Raw genomic sequence first — 18,874 nt, 5'->3', positions numbered from 1 at the left:
AAATTTTGGGGGTGCTAGGATATGTCGCTCTCAGTCAACATTCGCTTTTTGTGATGGGACTGACTGAAAAACTCAAAGTAGAAGCAGCCTTTGCTTCTTCCATCACCTCCTGGCTTCCAGAACTCCATCCATTCTCCCTACCGGGGACAGCCCCTCTCTTCCCAATTCATTTCAGGCTGCTTTTGATCTGCCAGAGGGACTGGAGGAAGATTGGAGAGCAGGAGGAAGGGAAAGCCATGGTATTTATGCTTTCCCTTTGGCCTTGAGTCGTGTTTCTAGCAGAGGCTGCCTCTCAACCTCCGGTCTTTGCCGACAGTATCTTCTCCCAACAATTCTTCAGCCCTTACACCGATGCTAGTAATTTTCAGGATGCCCATCCAAACCCTGTTTGGCTTCCCAGAAATCCCATTACCTATGTAACCATTTCCTCTGCTAAGAATGCCTCGAGTGGGTTCTATTTCTCTGTTGGTGGAGGACTCCAACAGGCATCTCAAAATCAAACATCTACAGCAGACTCTTGCTATCATTCCTTCTCCAGCTGCTCTTCCGAGACTCTGATCTCCATTTCAGTACATTTTAATGAACATTTAGATCATTAAACTCAGATCTGAACTGCTTCCCCTTCCCTACTTCTACCCAGTCCCCAGCATGTGGGCTCCACTTTATCAACATACCTAGAACCAGCTCTTTTCCCACCTCTACTGCTACTACCACCCACGTTTAAACCATGGGAACTCTTGCTTGGCTTACCGTGTAGCCTTTTAGTTTCTCTGCTCCGATGGCTGACCCCAGTCACCAGAGTGATTTCTCTGAAAACCATGTTGCCTTCTACTGAAAACCCTTCACTGGTTCCATCATAAGGTGATGGCGCGACCCAAGAGACAAGAGACCCCGGAGGCCAGTCTATTTAGGAAAGTTTATTGCAGGTGAAGTTAGCAGTTAACTGCCGGTCTGTCTCTAACAGGAGATCAGTAGCTCTAAGGGGAAGTGAGATTTCTTTGTGTGTGTGGTACTGAGGATTGACTGAACCCAGGGACATTCTACCTCTGGGATACACCCCCAATACCCCCCGCCCTACTTTTTATTCTTAATTTTAAAACAGGGTTTCACTAAGTTGCAGAAAAATCTTTATATCAGGGGAACAAGGGAGAGGATAGTGCCTGGTTGGAAAAGCAAAAGAGGAGGCAGTGCCCAGTCCTGGAAACAGCCTGACTCAGTTGCTCAGTTACTCATAGGTCGTGGGGGCTACAATGGTTTGGTTGGAATGTTTTTCCTCATGACTGTTTTCTTGTTTTTGGTATCCTTAGACTGGGTCAAACCGCCCTGTATTATCACGGGGTAGCCCTGCTTGTGAGATCCACGTAACCAGTTGTGAAATCCACCAGGCCCCATGCATACTCTGACCTAACACTCATCTTGGTCAAAAGATGAAAATAAATCTTGACAATTGAGCCCAAGTGACCCCGTGACCTTTAGGACCTCTTGTTCTCCTTCCATGATGTACATTCTGTTTCAGCTACATGGACCTGTTGCTCTTGTTAGATCCTACAAGAAATATACTGCCTCAGGGCCTTTGAACTTGCTGTTTTTAATTCCAGAATGTTCTCTTCCATTATCTAGTTAATTTCAATCAACTCTTTTCCTGTTATCAGTTGACAATGTCAGAATCCCTTTTTTATTATTTACTGTATATATAACATAGCATCCTTCTTCATTAAAGCAGCTCTCACAATATCATAAATGATGTGTGTGTGTGTGTGTGTGTGTGTGTGTGTGTGTGTGTGTGTGTGTGTGTTACTGGAAGTGAGCTCAGGGGCATTCGACCTCTGAGCTACAACCCCAGCAGTATTTATTTTTATTTTGAAACAGAGTCTTACTAAGTTGCTGAGGGTCCTGCCAATTTGCTAAGGCTAGCGTTGAATCTGTGATCCTCCTGTCTCAGCTTCCCGAGTATGGGATTTCAGGTGTGCCACCATGCCAGCTCATAGTTATTTATTCATACTGTTCCTTCCCATTCGAACATAAACAGAAAAACAGGGGCTTTGGCTACTATACCTACCCCCGTTTCGAATAATGCCTGGCATTTAGCAGGTGCTCAATAAAATTTTCCTTGACTAAAATGATTAATAAGTAATATGTGCATATTGAATAGTTATGTTCTTCCTCTTTTGATAAGCCTTTAATAATATTAAAATGTACAGCAAGATTGCTTTGCATCAGGAAGCAGCTCGGCACTTTGTAAGGAGCACATGGCTGTTTTGCACTCATAACTACGGTAGTCTACACAGGGCAGCAGGTGCGAGCTGCGGGTCCCCGGCCGCCGCACCTCCCACTGCGCATGCTCCGGGCTGGGGAGCGGGGGCGGGGCCTGGGCGGGGCCTCGGGAGCCACTTCCGGTGGCGCGCTGCTCTGGTTGGCTGTGCTAATGGCCCGGGCCGGGTGGCTTCAGCCCGCTGCGGGTTCCCTCCCCGCGTCTGGACACCCGCAGTACTCGGGACGGCAGCCCCGGAGCGCGGCGGTGAGTGCGGGCGCGGGAGCTGGCGCCCGCCGTCCTCCCGGGCTGGGGACAGTGCCCGCCCGGGCTCCGCGCTCCTTCCCCGGCTCCGCGCAACTTCCCCGGGGTCCGCGGCCCGTGACCCGAGGCGTCTCCCGAGCGCTGAGGGTCGGGCTCTCCGCGGGGGCTCGCCCTTCTTTGGGGTCTCCCCGGTTTTCTGCGCAGGCCGGGTCCCGGGTCGGTGGAGCCTTCCGAGCCCCCGGACGGCGGGGACAGCGGGTGTGTGATCCCCTCCTCTGCTCCCGTTAGCTTCCCCGGGCAGCCTGCCCTCGGGCTCTTACTGTGTTAACCAGCAGCGTGGTCAGCACTTGGGCATCCGTCCTGGTTACAGTCCCAGAGAGACTGCTCCTTAACCAGTTGGCACTATGTGTCCTCTGCTTAATCGGTGTGAGCCTATTATCCTGAAAAAAGGGGTGGGGGCTTAATGGACCTGCCACCGGGTTGGTGGAGGAGTAAGGAGTCCTGCGGGAAGCGCTAAGGTCTGGCACGGTGCGGCAGCTTAGAACTGATTGTGCAGTTCTTACTTTCTAAATGAGAAGTTGCACTGGGGCTTTTCTGCTTTTGGACCACCCTGTCCCGATTTTCACAACCTGCATTGTGCATCGAATATGTGCGTGGCACTTGGCCGGGTCCAGAATACCAACTTGAGTCGGACTTTGGCTCTGCCTGTCTGTGTAGGGTGAAATGAAGGCAGACCCAAAATTAATTGGGTTGTTACAAGACCTGCGATAAAGGTGCTAAGAACCCAAATCAACGCAGTGAGCCAGCCTAGAGGGTGTTTTCTCTTCTTTGACCTCACACAATCTCTTCCTTGAGGAGACTTGCTTATCTAGTATGAAGAGAAATTAAGTGTGGTGTAGGAAGGAAAAAACTGAGTGGCATTCTATTAGCATAAACTTCAGCTGTCTCCCCCATAGAGTACTCTGGTCTCCTGGGTTAGGTTCTCTAGGATGGCACTGTGTGGGTGGCCGCTGCTACCAGCTTCGTTCTTTTAGAGTGTGTTAACAATTTTTATTTTTTCTTTTTCAGTACACTCCTTATCTTGCAGTCATAATGGACTTTAGGGAGGTGGTCTTTGCTATAGAAGGTAGTGTAGGTTTGTACAGCCTTTCCCAATGCCTTTAAAGAAGACACGCTTGTAAAATTTGAAGCAGTGGAGCCCTTGAAGTGGTGCGTGCCTGTAATCCCTGTACTTGGAAAGCTGAGACTGGAGGATTGTGGGCTCTAGGCCAGCATGTGGTAACTTAGTGAAACCCTGTTTCAAAATAAAAACATAATGAAAAAGGCTGAGGATGTAGCTCAGAAGTAGAATGCCTACAGGTTCAATTGACAGTGCAGCCAAAAAAGAAAAAAAAAAAATGTAGGCTTGCTTTACCGATGCAGACTCAAGATCACTCCAGATCACCTTCCCTTCTTTCCAAAATTTTTGGGTTCACTATTGCTTGGAAAAATAACTCCAGGAGGAATTGCAAAAGAAGGGAGTCATCCACTTTTGAAATCTCCTGAGAACCAGTCTCTTAAAACTTGTGGAGTACTTGATTTTTTTTTTTTTTTAAACAGCAGTGGTGAGTATTATTGACATATACTAACAGGGCATATTTACATTGTAGAATTTTCTTTTTTTTTTTTTTTTCGTGGTACTGGGGTTCCTGGAAGCCCTTCTACCTCCGGGCTACACTCCCAGACCTATTTTTTTAAAAAATATATTTTTATTTGGAAACAGGTTCTCTTAAGCCAGCGAGACTGGCTTCAAACCTGCGCAATCCTCCTGTCTCTGCCTCCAAAGTGCAGGGATTACAAGCGTGCACCACCACGCCCGGCTAAATTGTAAAATTTTATAAGTTTTGACATATGTATACAGCTGTGTAGCCATCAAAACATTCAATATTATGGACGAGTCCTTGTGCCCACCCCTTGGTAATACCTCCCTCCTGCCCCTTCACCCCAGACATTGATCTGCTTTCTGTCAATATAGATTCTGTTTGTCTCCTTTTCTGGGTCTGTTTTTTTGATGCAGCATAATTATCTTGATATTTGTCCACATTGTCCTGTGCTCATTCCTTTTTATTGCAGAGTAGTAGACATAGAACATAATTTAATTTTCCATTTACCCATCTGGAGCATTTTGGTTTTTTCCAGTGTTTGCTACGCAGAGCTTTTTGTTTTGTTTTGTTTTGTTTTTGACATGCAAAGTTTCTGTAAACATGTAAAGTTTTTGCATGGGCATATACGTGTGTGTCTTTGTAAGAATTTACAATGAGAGCATTTATCTGCAAATATATTTGTGTATAGTAAAATCCAAGCAAATAAGAGTTGACTGTTTTATGTAGAGTGAAAATGCAGCTCTTGGGGCTGGTGGTCTGTTTGGTCCTTGGGATCCTGCATTCTATGGGGTCCAGAGGGAAGGTGGCAGCTATTGATCCTGAAGCAACCATGAATGTGGTAAGTGTCTCCAAGTCACCTGCACCTGCTTTTAAAGTGCAACTATGACAAGTGTCATTTCCTTAAATCCAGTTCTGTGGGCCACAGGAAGCCACAACTTGACTCAGTAACTCATTTTATGCATTTTGCTTTCTCTGAATCTTAGATTCGGTTTGCTAGATTTTTGCTACTAGTTAGTATGTGCTTATCAAACTTCAGTTTACTATTGAAAACTATATACTTCTTAAGATAAATGGTGATTTTTATTAATTCATTTCATTTTTAAGTCTCACAGAATTTGTTTAAAGAACAATAAAAATGTGTCAGACTTTTCAAGAACTACTACTGTTTGTTTAAGAATATATTGAACAGAAATTGCTATTTAAGAGTGTCCAGGGCCAGATGTGGTGGCGTACACCTGTAATTATAGTACTTGGGAGGCTGAATTAGGAAGATTTCAGGTTCAAGGACAGCCACAGTCTTAGCAACTTAGTGAGACTTGTTTCAAAATAAAATATAAAAAATGGGCTGGGGGTATAGGTTGGAGGAAGAAGGCCTCTGGGCTCAATAAAAAAAAAAAAAAAAAAAAGAATGTCCAGGGCTGGGAATGAAGTGAGAAGCCCTAGGTTCAATCTCTAACACCATAAACACACACACACACACACACACACACACACACACTTCTAGTGAATGTTTCAATACAAAAGTCAAAGTATCTGAAAAAAGATAAAATAAGTAAATTATAATTCTTTGGCTAAAGCATTTCAAAGCTATTACTCTTGAGTAAACAATAAAATCTGAAAATGCTTAATTTAGGCATAAAATACCAGAAAAATACAGACTACTAAAGAAAATAGCAACTTCAAAGTAGAAGATACAAGGACTCCAGCTGAATGATCAGGTGACCTTAGAGACCAAGACAAATCCATAGTGAGCCAAGAACATACAGCTTAATAACAGGGTCATCGGCTTAAGTTTTAGTTTTTGTCCCAAATCTCCTTTTTATTTATTTCCCCTTCTTTTAATACATTTTTCTTATAAGAATAATGAAATTAAATCCCTCCAAGTATTTATAATAGAAAGGATATGAACACTTACATGCATTAAATCTGGTTAACTGATTTGTTCATGACCTACCAAGCTCCCAGTTAAGAATTGCCCTTGTGAGTCTTTCCTTAAAGAAGTAAATTTGGCCATAATTCTGTTTTTTCAGCTTTTCTTCAATGGTATCTTGACACTCTAGTATAAATTTTGTAGTTCATTGATAAGAATAGATTAATTTTCCTACAACTTAGCAAGACCTTTATTAGCAAGACCTTGTTTTGTAATCAAAACAGAAATATAGCTCATTGGTAGAACACTCCTCGGTTCAGTCCCTAGGCCTCCCCTTCCCGCTAAAAAGGATTAATTTTTTATGTTGTATTTTCTAGGATGGGCCATCTTAAAACAGGAAAGTAGTACTTGGGACATTTAAGAAAGAAAGGAAGTGTTTATTTGTGCCTGGCAGGTAGTCCAGAAACAGTGAGGCCTGAAGTTATGGTAACATCAGACCAATGTTTAACCAAACATATGTGGGTATGGAGGGCTCACTCCTGTGATGAGATGTTGGCTACTGGATTGAGCAGATGAAAATGTCAGTAGCAGTTAATTTCTTCAGTAAAGCTAGGCAGACATCATGATACTTTGTTTTCTCCTTTGCCTGTTAACATGGGAGATTGCCTCTGATTCTGTCTATGAAATGTCTTCTGCCCTTACTCTTCCCAGAGTGAAATAATCACTTACTGGGGCTACCCTGCTGAGGAACATCTAGTGGAGACAGAAGATGGGTATATTCTGTGCCTTCACCGAATCCCTCATGGGAGGAAGGACCATTCTGATAAAGGTATGCATGTCTTTGTGTTGATGGAACTGTTGCTGAAGTTTGGCTTGTTTTGATGCTGGTAACCAGGGTCAGAGTCAACTTGAGAACATTGAAATGGGATTAGTTCTAGACCAAAGACTAAATGTGTCACATTTATACAAGATATAGGAAAATGCTTTTATTTTTATATTTTTTGAAGATTTAAAGAAGTTTATTAAAAAGATAGAAATACAGAAGATAGTTATAGCCCCATGCCAGAATGGCATGGGGGGGTGGTGGTTCAAATGAATGCCCCACCCAGGAAAATGCTTTTAAAGAGTCAGGATGAATCATCTAATTTCATGTTTTGCTTCAAAGTTCAAAGATCAAAATCCTTTGAGAATATGCCAGAATGTCTCCTGTCTTCATTTTATAAGGAAGCATCTTATCCAATGAAATCTTTTGATCATTAAATAGATGACTTTGGCTATTTGAAAATTATTTAATTTTTAAATAGGTAATATATTCATATAGTCTAAAAATCAAAGAGAATAAAAGACACACAGAACCTCCCTTCTATTTCATTCTCTATTTCCCATTTCTGAAATTTCTTTGTTTTTAATCTTTTCATCTCCAAAAGTATCACTAGGAATTAAAACAAACACAGATTCATTTTCCATTTTTGTTATGGTATCATATAGTATATGTATCATATAGTACATATTGTTTTGTTCTTTGAGTTTTTCTTTTGCCTAATATCGTGGAGATTTTTCTATCCAATACACAGTACATTTTCCGTAGATATATATTATTCCACTATGTAGCTATATCATGATTTGTTTAACAGGTGTTTTATTGGTGAGCATTTGTGCTATTTTCAGTTTTTTGCTAATAGATATTACTGCTACAAAAATACCCTTTATGTGTACAAGCTTGTAAGATACATTTCTACAAATAAAATTTTGGGGTCAGAGGATGTATGATTTTGTGTTTTTGATAGATATTATTAAATTTTTTCCATGTGTTTATGGACTGTTAACTACTCACTAGGAAGATATGAAAGTCCTTGTAGCCTTGGCTTAAAAAATATAGACATATACATATCTTATATATATCTTTTTCCTCATTTTACAACTCAAGCAAAACTGCAGTATCTGATGCAGATTAAAGAATTTCCACATAGACTACTTCCAGTCATTGTTAAACATAGATACCAGAATTAAGGATCTTTATTCATTCATCTCTACATTTTCTGTTTCTAGACGCTTTCTTGGGGAATTAGGTTTAAATTAAGGTAATTGGATGAGTATCTCTTCTTTAGTTAAAGTTTTATAAAAAGTAGAAGACTATTCTTTTTCTCAGCTTCTTCCCAAGCTACTTAAAATAATCTTAACCATTTGTGTCAACCTGCGCTTTGTATCGTTATCTGCTTTATTTTTTCTAATCTGATTTACCTATTTTTTCCCTCCCATACATTCTGGCTGTAATAAGGCATCAAATAATGCTTAAATGACTAATGAAAAAACTTAAGGTTCCTTTTGAAATTTAGTTTCTTTAAAAAATCTTTAGGGCTTGCAGCTACATGCTATTAAGCTTCTCTTGTGCATGTATTACAGAGTGATGAATACAGTGATAGCTTCTAATTCTTGCTCTGCTCAAAACATACAAGGCAGATATTTTATGCCAAAGTGAGCATATGATCTTGGTTTCTTTCCCTTTTTTTTTCTTTTTAAAGAGCGGCCCTATGTACTAATTTTAGTATAAAGAAAAATATGTGTTGATAAATACATATAAAGAAAAAGATGTGTTAATATCATATCTTTTAAAAATACTAATTTGACTAGTGTAATTAGTACCATGAGTCATTGTTAAAAGGTGCTGGGAGTCGTAGTAAAAACATACTGAGAGAATGTATTTTCTCTTCTTTTCCTGAGTCTACCTCCAAGCATACAGTAGTCTCTGGGTGGGTGTGTATCACACTGTTCAGGTGAAGGTGAAGACAAAGTGACCTGGGCTTTGCTGAGCTCCAGGCAGCAGAAAGAGGTGTTGCCGGAGCCGGGTCTGCCCCACTGCTTAGGATCTTTTCCACTGTGGGTCTCTGATTCCTCATTGCTACCAGCAGTGGGTTGACAGAGATGACCTCAGAGTTCCTGCTTAGTTGTTATCACTCTGTGGTTCTATGGGATATATTCTTTTGTAGAGAAGGGCTGGGGAGTTGGCGAAGTGAATGGGGAACCTAGACTGAAAATACTCTATGCTAAATCTGATTGTCATTAGGTCCGTATTTTCTGAAGAGCCCCCTCTATGGTATCAGATCACTGACGTGTATATAATACCTGCAATGAGCTAACCTCAGAGGGGACTTTTCAAGGAAATCTGCGATGAGTAAATCAGTTCTCCAAAAGGAATTGCGATTTTCCCAAGAACTACAGAGGTGCTTTTCTGGGAGTTTGCTTTCCATGGTCCCGGGCAAAGCGTGGGATGGAGGCTCTTCAACTACCTTTCCTGACTGTTCAAGAGCAGTGCTGTCAGTGAGTTACCTTGGCTCATTGCAAGCCAAGTAGACAGAGTATACAAAGTCCTTTGGACCCCAGATAGAACTCCTCTTCTTTTGCATGCTACTTCTCCTTCTGACTTCCTATTCATAGCTCCATGGCCCTTCCAGTGACCTAGGCTGAAAACTGCAGCATCATTATTGAGGCCCATCCTCCATCTCCAGGCAACTTGTGTTATCCAGTTCAGTTCATCCCTTTCCCGCTTTCCCTTAGGCTCCTGTTCCCTTTCACCCGGCCACCTGAAATAAGCTCAGAAGCTGAGAGAGGCTCCAAGAACTTACTTTTTTTAAAAGGCTTTCCATTTATTAAGGAAAAGAATATCTAAAGGAATATGGAAATTTAGCCTGTTTATGATTTAAGAATTGATGTAATTTTTTGTTGTTGTTGTTACTGGGAATTGAACCTGGGACAGTCTATCTCTAGGTTACACCCCAGCCATTTTTTTTATTTTCCATTTTGAAATAGGGTCTTGCTAAGTTGCTGAGGCAGGCCTTGAACCTGTGATCCTCCTGTCTTGGCCTCCCAAGTACTAGGAATACAGGTGCATACAACCATGTCCATCCAAAATTGATGCTTTTAACACACACAACACAATAATGCCACACATCCCTGCTACTTACAAGTCTGTTAAAGCATTCCTTTATCAGGACCACATTCATTGTGGAACTCGAGTTTTCAGCTAAGTGCTGAGCATTTCTCTGTGTTGGTGCAGTGGGTTTCTCTTATAGTGGGCATAGCTTCAGTTGGAGATTATTGGAGGTTGTGTATGAATGCAGGGCTCAGCCAGGTGACTCCTCTGTGTAAGCTCTGCCCTCTGCCAGCTTCCCTGTTCTTGTCTGTCTTAGATGGTTTTACAAATGAAGTAAAGCCCAGTTATACTTACGTGATTTTGCTAGGCAACAATCTGCAGGGGTCTGATGGATATAGATATACACCTTGCTTAATACTCTGGTCTAGTTGTTGTCTGCACCTTTCACCCCAGTTCTCTACAGGGGTTGCCTTTGGCTACTTGGAGTATACACGCGTTTTTTCCTTTTGTTGAGCAACTTTCTCATCGAGGGTTGTGCTGCTCTTGTTTTTTGCTGATTACTTAAGGGAATTAAAATTCAGAAATCAACCAATTTTAGGGAAGTGGTTTTATTTTCATCTGCTCAGCCTTATTTTAGGAAGTCATGGGATCTTAGTGCTAGAAGGATCTTAGATTCCTACTTGGGCCAGGGAGTTGGATAGCTTGTTTTTTTTTAACACACTCCCATGGTAGATTCGAAGGCAGCTCGACCTTTGAGTTCTTGACCAACCCCCTCATTTTGTTGAGGAGACAACCAAGCTCAAAAGAGCAAAGAAAATTTGCCTCAGGTCAAAGGGTAATTGCCTTTTCATTCTGCCTGTAGATTCATCATTCCTTGAGTTTGAGAACATAGCCTTATGCAATTAAGTATTGAGCAAGTTGATCCCATGATAGTTCATAATATATGTTATATTTAGCTAAAACAGGAGATAATGGTTGTGCCAATATTATAAATAAAATACACAAAACAGGAACAAAAACAGGGCAGACTTGCTGCCTAATTGGGAAATCGGCCAACCACAAATAAAACATCAGAATGGTGCAGTTGTAAACTGTACCAGTATTGGGAATGGCCTAGGAAGATTTGAGAAAGCTCTGATTATTATATTTTAAAAATTGGTGAAAGGACTTGGTTTCTGCCCCCCAAAAAAGCAGGCAACTATTCCAATATAAATTAACCTAGCTAAAGGTAATTAACAAGTCCATAGGAGAGGGGAACTAGGACTTCCTTGTCTTCATTCTAAAGACAGGTTTACATAATAATTGTATAATTTAGCTAGGATGGGAGGAGGGGGTCAACCTTAGACCATGACCTAGGCGGGAGAGTAAGGGGAGGTACCTTACAGGGTAAGGGGAAGTACCTTACAGGGACATTTACTACATCAGAATTACTTGAACAAGATGGAGGTCATGTGTATAAAAAGTCTGGTCCACATGTTGTATCTTTGGTGAATTCGTTCAAACCACCCCATTATGTTACCATGAGGCTATAACTGTCTTCTGTATTTCTATCTTTTTAATAAACTTGTTTAAATCTTCAGCAAGAGTCCAGGCTATTGCATACTTATCCTTAATTCAGGACAAGAACCTGCACCCTTTTTATCTTTTCATCTTCTTGTGGTTTGAGGGAAATTGTGTCCGGGACCCTAAACTGTAACATAAACATTCATGGCGTTATTTCTATTACCATTATCTTCATGACTTCATCTCCCCCTGCCTTCCCTAATCCCCGTCACTTTCCTGGAGTCTCCTCACTTATCTGATGTTGCCCTTATTTCTGAATCTCTCTCTAGCTTCCACATATAAGAGAGAACATTCATCTACTCCTTCTTTGGGACTGGGTGTACTCAATCAGTATAATATTCTCAAGTTCCATTCATTTTCCTGCAAATGGTCTAATTTTGTTCTTCTTTATGGCCGAGTAAAATTTTATTGTGAGTATAGATCAAAGTTTTGTGATCCATTCATCCACTGATGGGTATCTAGGCTGATTCCATAGTTTGGCTATTGTAAATTGTGCTGTTATAAACATGGATATGCAAGTTTGATTATAATATTTTGATTTCATTTCCTTTGGGAAGATGCCCAGGAGTACTATTGCTGGCTCATATTGTAGTTTCGTTCACAATCTTCTGCAAAATCTCCACACTAAAGTGTGCTAGTTTCCAGTCCCACTAAAAATGTAATAAGGCTCCTATTTCCCCATATCCTTGCCAGCATTTATTATTGTGTTCTTGATGACTGCCATCCTGTCTGGAGTGAGATGGAATCACAGTATAGTTTTGATTTGAATTTCTCTGTTGAACATGTTTTTATGTATTTGTTGTCCATTTGTATTTCTTCTTTTGAAGAGTGTCTATTTAGTTCAGTTACCATGTATTTATTTATTTATTTATTTATTTATTTATTTATAGCATTAAAAGATTCCAATCTCAAAGACTTGTGTGGTGAGGGTAAGGGAGAGGTATCTGGTGGAGAGGGCAACAAGACTTTTGTAAAAGTGTTTTTCTAACACTTGTACCCTCGTATGATGTAAAATTACAGTGCACCCAATTAAAAAAAAAGAATAATGCATTTGTATCTGAAAAGATATGCATGTGCCGGGCGTGGTGGCGCACGCTTATAATCTCCGCACTTGGGAGGCGGAGACAGGAGGATCGCGCAGGTTTGAAGCCAGCCGCGCAGGCTTAAGAGACCCTGTTTCCAAATAAAAATATAAAAAATAGGTCTTGGAGTGTAGCCCGGAGGTAGAAGGGCTTCCAGGAACCCCAGTACCAAAAAAAAAAAAAAAAAAAAGATATGCATGTGATGGCCCAGGGGGTGGAGTGGCACTGTGGGCTGGCAAGGCCAGGAAAACCGTGGGCAGCATGCATGAACAGGCTACTCAGCGGTGGCCTACGCCAGGCTCCCCAGGTTGCCCTTCGGGCTTTTTAAGTCACAATTGAAAATTTACAACATGGCTTGTGAGTTAAGTGTTTGAGAGGAAAGTCCACAGGCCTGTGTTTGGCTTTGCTTATTTATTTTAGGATTCTGACTGATTGCTAGGGTTTTTGTTCCTTCCAGAAATTCTTTCCTTTTTAAAGAAGCCATTTTCTGAATAAATGCAGTGTTCTAACAAACTTCACTTAGGCCTTGATAACCTGGCACGTAATTCCTTGTTTCCGTGCCAATGAACAGTTGTGAGTTCATGAATCAGCGCCGGAGCTTGCTGACAGGCTGAGCTCAAGCACGGGCTGGCTGGGTCCTCTGATGGTGCGCTGTGTAAAGGGTATGTTCGGTTGCTTTGTGTAATCCAGCAACATATACCATCTTGTTCCCCACTAAGGTATATGCCAGTAAAGCACCAATAAAAGAATGATGATGATGATGATAATTTAAAAAGTAGTTTTCATAATCATAAAAAAAGAAAACCATATACCGTGTTGGTTGTGTGGTTTGTCTCCTGTATTATATAGGATTTGGAGCAAAGGGTCAGTGTAGGAAGAAAGAGCGTACTCTGCTCCGCTCCCTTCTTTCCTCCAGCCCTCCTTTTCTCCCTTCTGGCTAACAGTGAAATGTTACCTGCCAGGGAGATTTCCCCAGCTGCTCATACCAAATCAGGACCCTGGGGTGACATTCTGAATTCTTAGATTCTTTCCTATCAGGTAAGACAATAAATAACCTAAGTAGGCTGTGATGTGAGTAACCTTTGCCTTTCCCACTAGACTATAGTCCTTGTGGAGCCCAAAGAGTTTGCTTAGTAATTACTCTAGCCCAAGGCCTCAGTCTGTCCATGAACCCTTTTGCAACCTTCCTGGGACTGGTTTGAGCAAAGTGTAGAGATTTCACGGTGCTCCATGCTCTAGGCCACATTTGCATTAATGATTCCCTACTTCTGGGCTTAGGGGCGCCCACAAACACAATTTGTGTGTTCATTGTAGTGGTTAAAACTAGAAGCTGTGATTAATTATGAGCACATTAGAAGTGCCACCCTTGGGCTTTCCTTTCAGTTCTGCTACTTTAGCTGCATGACTTAGGCAATTTATTTAACCTCTTTGAGTTGTAATGTGTTTGTTATTTGTTACACAGAAGAATAACATATGTTACTTCATAGGTTGTCCCTGTAAGATCTACGGAACATATTACCTTGTATAAATGGTGTAAATGGAGCCTGAAGCTTTTGATTGAAACTTTCTGGTGGCATGATGGATTTGATAGTGGTTTCTGATATCTGCCTTCTCAGGGATTGTATTCTTTTTGTTTGTTTGTTTGTTTTGTGGTACTGGGGATGGAACCCAGGAGCATTTGACCTCGGAGCTACACCCCCAGCCCTATTTTTTATTTTGAAACCGGGTCTCACTGAGTTGCAAAGGGTCTCAATACTCCTGTCTCAGCCTCTCAAATGCTGGGATTAAAAGTGTGCACAATCACGTCCGGCTCAGGGAATGTATTCTAAACTATTCAGGAAGGAGAAAGATGCTGGGAAGATGTCAGCATTTGCCTACCACGGGCAGAAGAGGCTAAAGTAATGACTGTCATAGGTAGACCTGTGCCTGAGGGCCATGTGACGAGCACAGTCCTGCCCGCCAGGTGTCTGCCCCCTCTCTGACCTCTCTGCTTCTTCCAGAGCTAGATAATTTCCCAGAATTTGGCCAACTGTGCCATGAACTTAGGTTGCCATGATGTGAAGTTGTCTGAGGCTAGGCCTTGGTGGCAGAGACTAGGAGGGGAAGGCAGAAAGGCAGTGTAGCATGGAGATGATGGATACCACAGTGTACAGGACCTGGGTTTGGGTCCCAGCTCCACCATCATGTGATGTAATAGCTAGAGCCGTTACTCTCTCTAAGCCTCAGAGACGCCAGAGGAGGAAGAAGAATCTAAGTGGCCTAGCACCAACCTGGCTACAGGGTGAACTCATAGATGAGCCCTGGAGAGTGCATAAAGCGTGTGCATCCCCTGCATGTGGGTAGATAATGCTTTTTTATTTCATTTATTCCCCTCTTATCTGTGAGGAATATGGACCAAGACCCCCTTGAAATTACAGGTAGTACTGAACCTTATATATATATATATATACTGTTTTTTTTCTAAATATACATACCTGTTATAAAATTTAATTTATAAAATGTGCATAGTAAGAAGTTAGCTATAACTACTAATAAAACATAACAGTTATAACAATGAACTACAATGCCAGCTCTGGTGCTGCGGGGGGCACTATTAAATACAAAATGGGTTCCTTAAACACAAATGCAACAGTATGGACAGTAAAGCTGCACCTAACATCTCTACTAAAGGACTCATGGGCAGATGGCACATACGGCCTGTAGACCCCCAACAAAGAAATGATTCATGTTTGGGTGGCAGGAACTGAACCATTTGAGATTTTATCATGCTACTCAAAATGATACACAATTTAAAACTTAGGAAATGCTGCTATTCAGGAGGCTGAGATAGAAGAATTGCAAATTTGAGGCCAGACTTGGCAACTTAGTAAGATTGACTCAAGGCAAGTACGTAACCCTTTCCTAAAACAAACAAACAAACAAAGAAAAAAGGGCTGGGGAAATGACTCAGCAGTCAGTGCCCTGGAGTTCCATCTCTAATACCAAAAAATATTAAATGGAATTTTCCATTTAATATTTTTAGACTCTAGCTGACCTCAGGGAACTGAGACCACAAGAAGTAAAACCTCCACGTAGGGAGACTACTGTTTCGTTTATTCATTGAATTTCCCTCAAGCGAACACTGTCATTTGTGAACCTCAGCATCAGGTACCGTGGGCCTGCAGTGATCTAGGTGGGCCAGATGGCTGCCTTCTGTCTCCAAATCATGGTACCTGTTGCTGGTGGTAGGGACAGCCTTCTGAGGAAGAGATGGTTTTTCCCCCTGCACAGTGGCAAAGGCCACAGACCTCTCTGAGTGCTTCCCAAAGACAGGCAAGCACTGTGCTCCACATCCATGAATTCTTACCCAACTGGAGGACCAAGGACTCTGATGATCCTATCTTGCATATGAGGAAACCAAGGTTTATAGAGGTTAATTGGCCCTACCCACTCAGCCCTTTCTCAGGCCTTGGGTGCTATCCATGATAAAATCGGGATCTGTCTGATGTAGATAGCCTGCAGATAAGTTTCTGTTGCTCATACCTGGACCTGGGATGCATGCTCTGCAGCTCAGTCTCTCCTTGTTCACTCCAGTAAACAGCCGGTATTTGTTTATAGTTGTACTGGTTTGAATGTGTCTTCAGGATTCAGGTGTTGGAAACTTAAACCCCAGTACAACTGTACTGAGAGGTGGAAACTGTAAGAGACGATGAGAAACTGGTCTCTGTTCTTTTTAAATTATGGAGTCTCGGGCATTTTGTCATAGCAGCAGCAGAAAATGGACTAAAACAATAGCATTTGGGGCTGTTTTTTGAGACCAAGTCTCTAAATTATAATTGTGTTGTAAAAGTTCATGTGTAGCTCCCTGCTTTGAAAAAATAAAAACTGATTGTGTGTGTGTGTGTGTGTGTGTGTGTGTGTGTGTGTGTGTGTTGCTGAGGAGTTAACCCAGGGCCTAATGCATCTAGACTTATGCTACACCACCAAGCTATGAATCTGCCCCTGAGTCTATTTTTCATTCTCTAGAGCGAGGCCCTAGATCCACACTCTGGCCTGTGGGGCTGACCAGGGGTAACCATGTCTGAGTGGCCTCTTTCTGGGCATTATAGGCAAGCTGGGCAGAGCAGGTGACTGGACTTAGTGCACTTTAGATGAGTCCCAGTTTGAACACAGCGATAGATGGGCTGATTTAGAACAACCACGGGAGCTTGTCAAAAACAAATATTCCTAGGCTCTCCTTGGAGTTCATGATTCCATAAAACAGGGCCAGGGTCAGGAATGTATCTGTTTTATAAACACTTCAAGTGATTTCACATGCAGCCAGTTTTGGGAGATGCCGCTTGGCTTGCTATGAAATGGTTGGAGACAAATGTAATACTTGAGTGCATAACCCCTGCTTTGGGTTTTGATGTCTTTTTCTTCAGAGAAATGGTTAAAAGCAAAGACATTGGGATGAAACAGACTTGGGTTTGGATTCCAGCATTCTGCTGACAGAATATACTAGGGCAGTTACTTAACCTTCCTCTCCGGGTTTAGGCTTTCTCATCCTTCAAGTGCCTGGTACATAACTAAGCCATTTTGACAAATATTAGTAATAGAGGCAGGTTGCCCAGGTGCCAGAGGGCTTGCTTGGGCACTTCTTAGATAGGTGGAGCAGGTTCAGGAAGCCTGTGGCCCTCAAGGCTTTTGGTGATCTAAAGCCTGTCTTAGGCATGATTTTGCCAGTGCTTGGACTAGGGGTTGGCCACAGCCAAAGGCCTACTTGGCTGGGTATTAAGCCTCCCTGAATTGTCTGTTTACTTGCATGGACCATCCTGGGAGGTATAAAATAAGAGGCAATTCTGACTGCATTACTCAGCATAAAGTACTGGGAACACGTGTCTGCCGTATACAACGTTCCAGTTGCATTTTGTTTAGAACCTGGCATTGCTAAGGGAGAAGTGTCCCTTATGTGGGATTGGCAGGTTACTCCCAAATTAATAAGGAGTCAAGCTGACCCTCTGAGTAGGGGAGCCAGTGGTCAAGCTGGGAGTTCCTGAGCAAGGCAGAGATCCTGCATCTTAGAGTCACCCCATGAATTAGCCTTCAAAGACAAAATTCTGGCTTTACCTGAGAACCCCTAGGGGAAGGCCACAGGGAGCTGAGTGGTTGACAGGCTACCCGGGAAGTCGGATGAGCAGCCAGGTTTAGGAGCCACTGGGTAGACGCTGAATAAATGATTTTATAGTAAAATAGAGCAAACAGTTTCAGAAGAGGTTTGGGAATTCCTTGAAGCCCGTGCATTGAAGAACTTTGAGGACAGATAGTAGCACACGTGAGGACCCAACATAATCTTGAAAACAGTCCACACCTCGCAGGCTCGCCCTTCCTCCAGGAGGCCAGAGCCAGCCGGGGAGGCCTGTTTCCACCACTGTGGGCTGTGGGCTGTGGGCAGCTTCCTTAGCTACACCACGCCTCAGAGTCCTTCTGAAATGTGGGGATAGAAGGTAGACCCTGACTGCACGAGAGTCCTGGGGCTGCTTTAGCAAATTACCACTAACATTGTGGCTTAAAACAACACAGGCTTCTTATCTCACGGTTCTGGAGGTCAGCGGTGGACATGGTGTTCCTTCAGGAGCCTCTCCGGCTTCCAGAGGCTGCCTGGGCTCTTTGCCTCCCGGGTCCTGGGTCCGTCTTCAGAGCCAGCAGTGTACACCTTCCAGTGTCTTTCTCACTCCAGCCCTTTCTGTCTTCCTTTATGAGGACCTTGTTAGCTGGACATGGTGATGCGTGCCTGTAATCTGGTATTTGAGAGGCAGTGACAGGAAGATCACAGGTTCAGGGCCAACCCTAGCAACTTAGCAAGACCTTTAGCAACTTAGACCCTATTTTAAAATAGAAAGGGCTGGGGATGTAGCTCAGGGGTACAGTGCCTCTGAGTTTAATCCCCAGTACCCAAACTAAAACAAAAACAACACAGGAGGACTTCGTGATTACACTGGGCCCACCTGGATAACACACGGTGCTCTCCCCAGCTCAGGATCCTTTATTACATCTGCAAAGGCCTTTGGCCACGTAAGGTAACACATTCTCTTTGGGGGCGCTGTTAGGCAACGTATCTGAGATAATGCACTTAAAGCACCTAGCACAGCACCTCACACCCAGCCAGTGCTTGCTGTGCTCTTGATATTACTATGATTACATTACCTGAGCTAAAGAACACCACTTCATCTTTCTTTATAGTGCTTGTGTTCTAATGATACTTGATTACACTTACGTACTTTTTGTTGTTGTCAGGGATATTTACTAAGCTTTGCCATGTATCAGACACCAGTTTATCCCCAATTTAGAAAAGGATGCCAGTAACATTGT

At 42.5% G+C, this 18,874-nt stretch overlaps 1 protein-coding gene across 1 annotated transcript in view; it reads left to right on the top strand.

Annotated features, from left to right (window-relative positions):
• Nucleotides 1-4,891: 4,891 nt before the first annotated feature.
• LIPA (lipase A, lysosomal acid type) overlaps nucleotides 4,892-18,874 on the top strand; it is a gene marked incomplete at its 5' end in the record, with an annotated part of 34,160 nt that continues 20,177 nt past the window's right edge. The window contains 2 exons of the mRNA XM_080693785.1: nucleotides 4,892-4,996; nucleotides 6,740-6,857. Of these exons, the coding sequence (XP_080549911.1) occupies nucleotides 4,892-4,996; nucleotides 6,740-6,857 (223 nt within the window). The remainder of the gene's footprint in view (nucleotides 4,997-6,739; nucleotides 6,858-18,874) is intronic.

Source organism: Muscardinus avellanarius, assembly GCF_963383645.1.
Source record: "Muscardinus avellanarius genome assembly, chromosome: 4".
NCBI classification, from domain to species: domain Eukaryota; kingdom Metazoa; phylum Chordata; class Mammalia; order Rodentia; family Gliridae; genus Muscardinus; species Muscardinus avellanarius.
This window is presented reverse-complemented; position numbering and strand designations above follow the sequence as displayed.